The sequence below is a fragment of the Erythrolamprus reginae genome, chromosome 1, assembly GCF_031021105.1.
Source record: "Erythrolamprus reginae isolate rEryReg1 chromosome 1, rEryReg1.hap1, whole genome shotgun sequence".
Lineage (NCBI taxonomy): Eukaryota > Metazoa > Chordata > Lepidosauria > Squamata > Dipsadidae > Erythrolamprus > Erythrolamprus reginae.
In genome coordinates, this window is record NC_091950.1 from 414,883,340 (window position 1) to 414,892,263 (window position 8,924).

Sequence of the window (8,924 nt, forward strand, 5' to 3'; positions counted from 1 at the left end):
AGAACTCAAAAGAGCAGTTAACTTGCAACAGAGCCTGCAACCTTCTGCAGTCATTAACTGAATTAATTGTTTCATTTGGGCTAGATTTGCTGAAAACGTTTTTAGCACAAAAAATAGATAGATTGTAAAATGTTGATATAACCACGTAACACTGCAAAGGGTTGTATATGTGGGTCAGTTGCCGAGTGTGTAGTGTTAAGTAAATCATTGCAGTTGTTAAGTTAGTAGTAGTAGTAGTAATAATAATAATAATTATTATTATTATTATTATTAATTAGATTTGTATGCCACCCCTCTCCGAAGACTCGGGGCGGCTCACAACAATAATAAAAACAATATTAGAGGTAGAACAAATCTAATATTGAAAAACATATAAAACCCTATCATTATTTAAAAAAACAAACAACGCATTCATACCAAACATAAAACAAAATATAAAAGAGCCTGGGGGAAAGGTGTCTCAACTCCCCCATGCCTGGCAGTATAAGTGAGTCTTGAGTAGTTTACAAAAGACAGGGAGGATGGGGGCAGTTCTAATCTCTGGGGAGGAGTTGATTCCAGAGGGCTGGGGCCACCACAGAGAAGGCTCTTCCCCTGGGGCCCGCCAAACGGCAGTCAACGGGACCCGGAGAAGGCCAACTCTGTGGGACCTTATCGGTCGCTGGGATTCGTGCGGTAGCAGGCGGTTCCGGAGGTTTTTAAGTGAAACTGGTTTCCCCATTGTCAGAACAACAAACATCATACAACCATTCTGCATGCGCAGAAGCCAAATCTTGCACTGACAGGCACATTCCCGCGACGGCCTTGGAGGGCGCACCGGTAGTGCTGAAGATGGTAGTCTTTCACTGTCAGTTCCCCTCACACAGCTGCCATTTTGACTCCCATTCCTCAGGGCTGGTCCAGGAATTCAAGATGGCGGCCTCCACTGTGTAAACGGCAGGCCTCGTTTTCTTTCCCAACTCCAGACACTTCCTTTACAAACTTGGGTGTACAGTGTTCCCTCGATTTTCGCCGGTTCGAACTCCCCGAATAGCCTAAAGCACGGTTTTTCAAAAAACATTAATTAAAAAATATTTAGCGTGTTTTTTTCTATACCACGGTTTTTCCCGCCCAAGCACATGATACGTCATCGCCAAACCTTCGTCTGCCATTGCTGATTGGCCGAAATCTCAGCCAATTAGCGTTGTTATCGCAAAAAAAAATTGTTACTAAATAATTATGTTTATAAATATCAGGATCACTAAGTGTCTTATTCAATGGTGAGTACCAGTAATAATGATGAGTAAACGGTTGTTAAGGGAATGGGAAATGTTAATTTAGGGGTTTAAAGTGTTAAGGGATGGCTTGTGATACTGTCCATAGCCAAAAATGGTGTATTTACTTCCACATCTCTACTTTGCGGAAATTCGACTTTTGCCGGGCGGTCTCGGAACGCATCCCACGCGAAAATCGAGGGAACACTGTATGTCTGAAAATGCCGTCTGAACCAAATGACTGGTTTTTCACCTTTCCTTCTCCTTTTTGCTTATTTCCCCAGGAATTTGACAAGAAATACAACCCCACCTGGCACTGCATCGTGGGCAGGAACTTCGGTAGCTACGTAACGCATGAGACGAAGCACTTCATTTACTTCTACTTGGGCCAAGTGGCGATTCTGCTCTTCAAATCCGGCTAGGGGTTCAGGCCAGCGCCTGTGGGGGTCACGGCTGGTGAGGAAGATGGACTGTAGCACTAAAGACAGGCTCCAGCTCTTTAACCATGGCTGCGCCACTGCATGGACTCGATACTATATTTAATGTGTATATGTTGCCGTAAAAAAATACCTACGATTCTTATTTCTTTCTGGTTTTTGGGGGGGGGATTGCCTAGGAGAAGAAAGGCAGCGTATTATCCCCTCTTCTTCCTCCTCTTCTTTTATCTTTTCCCCCTTCCCCTTTTATGTTCCTGCTTCTTACTTTTTTTTCTGTTCTTTTGCACTAGGAGAACTGTAAAATGCTTCAACAATGGCCTTTAAGTGAGAAGAAGAAAAAAAAATGAAATAAAATAAGAAACTTCAATTCCGCAAAACAAATCTTTGGGTTTAACTTTCTTGCAGAAGGCTGGAGGTCTAACCCTAGCAGAGGAAGGGAAAGAGAAAAACTGTGTTAGGTGTAGAATCTGTCTAAAAGTTCACTAAATTATTTTTCAATTCCTGTCCAAGCGTCCTCTTCCCCAAATGGCACTATTGTCCCATGAAGTCGCCTTAGCTCTCAACAAAAGTGATTAGAGGCAGCCCTGGGTGTGTCTGTGTATCTGTGTGTGGTCTTGGCCCAATTTTCTTTGCCCCCCCCCCCGCGCTGCCTCCCGACACAAATTGAGCAAACAAAGCTGATGATAACGGATTTGCAAAATGCGTGGTACCCTCTTGAGGAGACGCCCCCCACCCAGAATCGGCTGGTCTGGTCTGTAATCGGCGTTTCCTACGCGTTTTTCAAATGAATGATGAATGATTCGTGTGTCCAAGATTCCGTCGTGATGCCCAGTGGATGTGATCAGGATTTTCTATGCCCCTGTTCTTTGAGTCCGTACAGTATTGCCTTATTGTAGCTCACGTCCTCTCGTTGTGCAGGGAAGATCCTGTCCGAAATCAGTGGCTTAAATGTTGCCGTGCTTTAAATGTCTCCAGTAAAGATGGCTTTAGACCTTCATCTCTTAGAGGCTTGAACGCCAGTTTCTCTTCCGTTGGCTTTCTATTCCGGTCCCCTCTTTTACCCAACAAAAGGAGGTTCAACAGGAGCAGCTCTGTACCTAACCAGCTCACGAGCGTGTTAGAAAAGGTCTCTGGGCTTTCTTAGCTTCCTTAGTCTATGGTTGTACAGGAATACTTTTGAGTTCTGTCGCAACAATAAAAAAATGAATAAAACAGGGATTGCTTTTTTTTTTCTTTTTGCAAAGGTTACGTACGAAATGCAGTGATAGCTTTGACATCTCTGGTTGCTTTTTGCAGTTCAAAGAGCCTAGAAATTGTACTTTGAGGGCGGTGGTGGGGAAAGCACTTCTCGAAAAAACGAAGGAGCAAGGAGACTTTTATTGAAGGAGCACTTTTTAAAAAACTCCTGAATTCATGGAGAGATTCTCAAATCATCCAAGCCACGGTTGCCCCAAAGCAGGGGTAGGCAAAGTTGGCTCTTCAGTGACATGTGGACTTCAACTCCCAGAATTCCTGAGCTAGCATGACCGACTCAGGAATTCTGGGAGTTGGAGTCCACAAGTCATTGAAGAGCCAACTTTGCCTATCCATGCCCCAAAGGTGCTTTTCCAAAAGGCAACTGGACTTCCTTGTTTCGTTTTCCCTTTGAAAACCTTTTATTATTCATCCAAGAACTGAAGAAGCTGCTTGGATGAGAAGCAAAACGTCTTCAAGGAAGAAACAGAGTCCAATTAATTGCCTTTTGGAGGAAAAAGCACTATGAGGAGGCTTCAGGCTCAAAATGTGAGAATAAACTTTGGGTATCGTTCTATTCGATACCCAAAGTTTATTGGTTAGAGCAGGGTTAGGCAAAGTTGGCTCTTCTATGCCTTGTGGACTCCAACTCCCAGAATTCCTGAGTCAATCATGCTAGCTCAGGAATTCTGGGAGTTGAAGTCCACGTGGCATAGAAAAGCCAACTTTGTCTACCCCTGGGTTAGAGAAATAGGGCAGTCACCCCTCACACTGAGGAACGCAGCGGAGTAGCGAAAATGGAGCTCCACTGCAGAGTACCCAATTTGTATTGAAAGATGTTGAAAGAAATTGCAGGGTGTTCTGCATAAGCTATGCCCACAGTGTGGTAGTAAAATTTTTTGTAGCCCTTCCCTTGGGGAGGGGCTATGCCTGAAATAACAAGACATCCAAACCGTGAGAAAAACCCGTACGGTGTGCACGAATCCAAAGGAAGCCAAAAAAACCCACAGGCACTCTGTAGAAAAACTTTCGTGAAACAAAATGTTAAAAGTTGGAATAGCTGTTGTGTTCAATGTTTACTGATATTTTTTTCCCATGCAAGGAGGCAGTGGTGTAAAGTGCCTGGGGTTGCAAAGGGGGGGGGCGCCGTACTACGGAAAACATGGCCCTTCGTTGGAAATAAAAAAACGAGATGACTTGTTTCTTTCATTCTGTGCATGAGTCTAACTGAATAAGCTCACTTCGTGGAGGGCGAGAAATTGAATCCTTTCCATCCTAACCACAGTTGCTCAGACTAATCCGTTTTGTTTTTCAAAAACATTAAAATCGAATTGACACATTTAAGAATGGTGTTGAGTTTTGATTTCGGGATGTGTGTTGGGGGGAGGTTGTGTTGGGCGTAGCTCCTTGGCCCATTACCTGTTGAGCAGACCGAAGTTAACCCACCAAGTAGCCACAGTTAACCACTATACCTAATCGAAGTCTTCAATGAAACATGTCAGCAGGCTTTCTTGTAAAAATATATTGACGGTGGTACCTCTACCTACAAACGCCTCTACTTACGAACTTTTCTAGATAAGAACTGGGTGTTCCAAGATTTTTTTGTCTCTTCTCAAGAGCCATTTAACACTTACAAACACGACCCTCTGAAACTAACCAGAAAAGGCAGGGAGGAGCCTCCGTGGGGCCTCTCTAGGAATCTCCTGGGAGGAAATGGGCCCGGAAAAGGCGGGGAGAAGCCTCCATGGGGCCTCTCTAGGAATCTCCTGGGAGGAAACGGCCTCTACCTTCAGTGATTTCCCCAATCGCATGCATTACTTGGTTTTACATTGATTCCTATGGCAAAAACAGAAACAGAACTCTGACGGCAGAAAAAGACCTCATGGTCCATCTAGTCTGCCCTTATACTATTTTCTGTATTTTATCTTAGGATGGATATATGTTTATCCCAGGCATGTTTAAATTCAGTTACTGTGGATTTATCTACCACGTCTGCTGAAAGTTTGTTCCAAGGATCTACTACTATTTCAGTAAAATAATATTTTCTCATGTTGCTTTTGATCTTTCCCCCAACTAACATCAGATTGTGTCCCCTTGCTCTTGTGTTCACTTTCCTATTAAAAACACTTCCCTCCTGGATCTTATTTAACCCTTTAACATGCTTAAATGTTTCGATCATGTTCCCCCTTTTCCTTCTGTCCTCCAGAGTCCAGACTATACAGATTGAGTTCATGAAGTCTTTCCTGATACGTTTTATGCTTCTTACAAACAAAAATTGCTTCTTACAAACTTTTCTACTTAAGAATCTGGTTACAGAACGTGATTAATTTCATAAGTAGAGGTACCACTGTACTTCCCTTTTATCAAATTGCTTCTCTAAATAAACTACCATACAATACTTTCATATAACTCTTATAATATCCACCACTGCAACCACTAAGCATTAACCACTAAATTACAAACCACTCTAACAAAACCACTCTCTGTAACAAACCACACCCATGCAAGGGGTGGTTCCTCCTTAAATAGGATACAGCCAATCAGGTTGCAGTACAATTAGCAAACCCACGATTACATGCTGATTATGGCTTACGTCAGCCTCTCCCATGGTTACAAACCATTTACTTGCGTTGTGATATTAACTTCAGAAATGAATTTATTTCTGACAGTTTGGTGTTGGATATGTACACAAGTTGGGGTACTGTGGGGGAGGCACTAAGTTATAGGTAATCCTCGACTTGCAACGGTTCATTTAGTGACTTCACAGTCATGGCGCTGGAAAAAAGTGTCATCTTTTTTTCACACTTGTGACTATTGTAGCATTCAGGGTCACATGAGCAAAATTGAGATACTGCAACTGACTCACGATGTGCCATATCCTGGGGTCATGAGATCACCTCTTGTTGTAATCATAGGTTCTTAGGCACTGAACTTTGGGATAGAATATTGCTGAAGAGTGATGTCTTAGCCTAATGGGTGCTGTATAAACCTTATTCTTCCTCTATGGAAAGGCAGCAAAGTCCAGGCTGAGTAAGCAAGCTGCAGAATCCATGACCACGTGGAAAATAATTAACTTGATATACAGCATGAAGATAACGTATAGCTAACCTCCATATAAGGAAATATATGCCTTACTCTCATTCCTTTGCTAATCACCAGTAAACACACAATCCAGGAAAAGGCAATGAATGGAGCTTCCATTAATTATCTATAGGGAAGTCACGACCTCTAGTTAATGGAGAAGCCAGATTCATCTAACAACCATGTTACTTAACTGCAGTGATTCACTGAAATATGGCAATGAGTTAAAATGAGGCAAAATTAATGTAATAACTCGGTGACAAATTTTGGGCTCAAATTGCCATAAAATGAGGATTATCTCTGTTGTGGTTGGCTCTGGCCCAGCTCCTGCCCCAGGGAATGTGGAGGTGGATGCAGGGGAAACATCAACATGTCATAGGCCTGTTTTATTGCCGACAGAGTCAGGGAGTGCAGTTTCCTCGGACGAAGAAGAAGGTGGGGGAGACTTGGAAGAGGGGGGCTTGGCACACAGCCCAGGAAGCCAATCTCCATGATCTTCCATCGATTCAGATGACAAAGTTAGGCCCACGCAGGCGCAGACTTGTGCATCGAAGAGACCAATTGAGGAAATATTACAGGAGATAAGAGAGGCCACCTGTGTTTGGGGGGGGGCTCCAGTAATTAGAGCTGCTGATATAAATAGCAGCGTGCTGGCTTGGCCGTTGTGGAAGATTATCTGATTGCACTTCTTCAGGATCGTGCCTCGCTGTTTCTGAACTTTGTGGATTTTTCTCGCCTTTGACACCAAAGCAGAGCAAAGTGTGTGTGTGTGTTTCACTTCGTGGGAAGAAGGAGGGCTGTGACGTTTCTTCACAGCTACTAGCTAAGTACTTAAGGACTGATTAAGGGGATTGTACAGGGAAAAGCCTCTGTGGGGCCTCTCTAGGAATCTCCTGGGAAGAAACAAGGCTGGAAAAGGCAGGGAAAAGCCTCTGTGGGGCCTCTCTAGGAATCTCCTGGGAGGAAACAAGGCCGGAAAAGGCAGGGAAAAGCCTTCGTGGGGCCTCTTTAGGAATCTCCTGGGAGGAAACAGGGCCTCCACCTTCACTGGTTTCCCCAATCGCATGCATTATTTGGTTTTACATTGATTCCTATGGCAAAAACATAGAAACATAGAAGATTGACGGCAGAAAAAGCCCTCAGGGTCCATCTAGTCTGCCCTTATACTATTTCCTGTATTTTATCATAGGATGGATTTATGTTTATCCCAGCCATGTTTAAATTCAGTTACTGTGGATTTACCAACCACGTCTGCTGGAAGTTTGTTCCAAGGATCTACTACTCTTTCAGTGAAATAATATTTTCTCACGTTGCTTTTGATTTTACCCCCAACTAACTTCAGATTGTGTCCCCTTGTTCTTGTGTTCAGTTTCCTATTAAAACACTTCCCTCCTGAACCTTATTGAACCCTTGAACATATTTAAATGTTTCGATCATGTCCCCCGTTTCCCTTCTGTCCTCCAGACTATACAGATTGAGTTCCTGAAATCTTTCCTGATAAATTTTATGCTTAAGACCTTCCACCATTTTTATAGCCCGTCTTTACACCCGTTCAATTTGTTTGATATCTTTTTGCAGGTGAGGTCTCCATGCCCTCATCACCTCGAGGTTCGACTACTGTAATGCTCTCTACATGGGGCTACCTTTGAAAAGTGTTTGGAAACTTCAGATTGTGCAGAATGCAGCTGCGAGAGCAATCATGGGCTTCCCCAGGTATGCCCATGTTACACCAACACTCCGCAGTCGGCATTGGTTGCCGATCAATTTCCGGTCACAATTCAAAGTGTTGGTTATGACTTATAAAGCCCTTTATGGCATTGGACCAGAATATCTCCGGGACTGCCTTCTGCCGCACGAATCCCAGCAACCGATTAGGTCCCACAGAGCTGGCCTTCTCCAGTCGACTAAACAATGTCGTTTGGCGGGTCCCAGGGGAAGAGCCTTCTCTGTGGCAGCCCCGACTCTCTGGAACCAGCTCCCCCCGGATATTTGAACTGCCCCTACCCTCCTTGCCTTTCGTAAACTCCTTAAAACCCACCTCTGCCGTCAGGCATGGGGGAATTGAGACATCTCCCCCGGGCCTATACAATTTATGTATGGTGTGTTTGTGTGTATGTCTGTTTTAATAACGGATTTTTAAAATGTTTTGAAATTATTAGATTTGCCATGAATTGTTTTATTATTGTTGTGAGCTTCCCTGAGTCTACAGAGAGGGGCGGCATGCAAATCTAATACATACATACATACATACATACATACATACATACATACATACATACATAAATTTTGAGACGGTCAGAAATCACTACCCTAAATCCTTCTCTTCTGACGTTTTTGCTAACACAGAATTCTAGCACAGAATGACAAGTTTTTGCTAACACAGAATGACAAGCATCGGACACGTTTCTCCATCCAAATGTTGTTTCTACGCCGTCATTGATGCCTAAACACGGTTGCAAAGGGAGCGACAACGGTGGGAAGTGTTTTGCGGGCCCCCGAACCATTTTCTGAGCTGCTTTAAGGCTTTTGCAGAAGAAACCTCCCTGCCAGGCTGAAGAAATGAGCTTCCAAAGCTATTGTCTTGCAGGCCGTGATTTATGCACAATCTGTACGTAGCCAAGGGAAGCAGGGAGCAGGGGTTTTTGCATGAGAAACACACACAGCCATTCCCCTCCGTCAAATTTAAGTCCCCCCCTTCCTTCCCCTTCTCCTTCCTTCTCCTTGTTGCCTAGTTGAATTCCAGCCTGAATTCCTACTTCAAAATAACTGTAATTATCTCTAATTGCCATGATTATTTCAGATTTTTTAGTATGCAAAGGGAGCAGAAATTGGTGTGGGCTCTTTATCCACATGGGTGCCAGAAATATGCAGCTAAAATGCTCAGATTGAGACTTGAGTGTGTGTGTGTTTGTGAGTGGGA

At 43.6% G+C, this 8,924-nt stretch overlaps 1 protein-coding gene across 2 annotated transcripts in view; it reads left to right on the top strand.

Moving 5' to 3' along the window:
* DYNLL2 (dynein light chain LC8-type 2) overlaps positions 1-2,902 on the top strand; it is a 96,217-nt gene extending 93,315 nt beyond the window's left edge. For both annotated transcript variants that reach the window (XM_070735329.1, XM_070735328.1), the window contains one exon: positions 1,538-2,902. In XM_070735329.1, coding sequence (XP_070591430.1) covers positions 1,538-1,675 — 138 coding nt within the window. In that variant the 3' untranslated portion in view covers positions 1,676-2,902. The remainder of the gene's footprint in view (positions 1-1,537) is intronic.
* Positions 2,903-8,924: the final 6,022 nt, after the last annotated feature.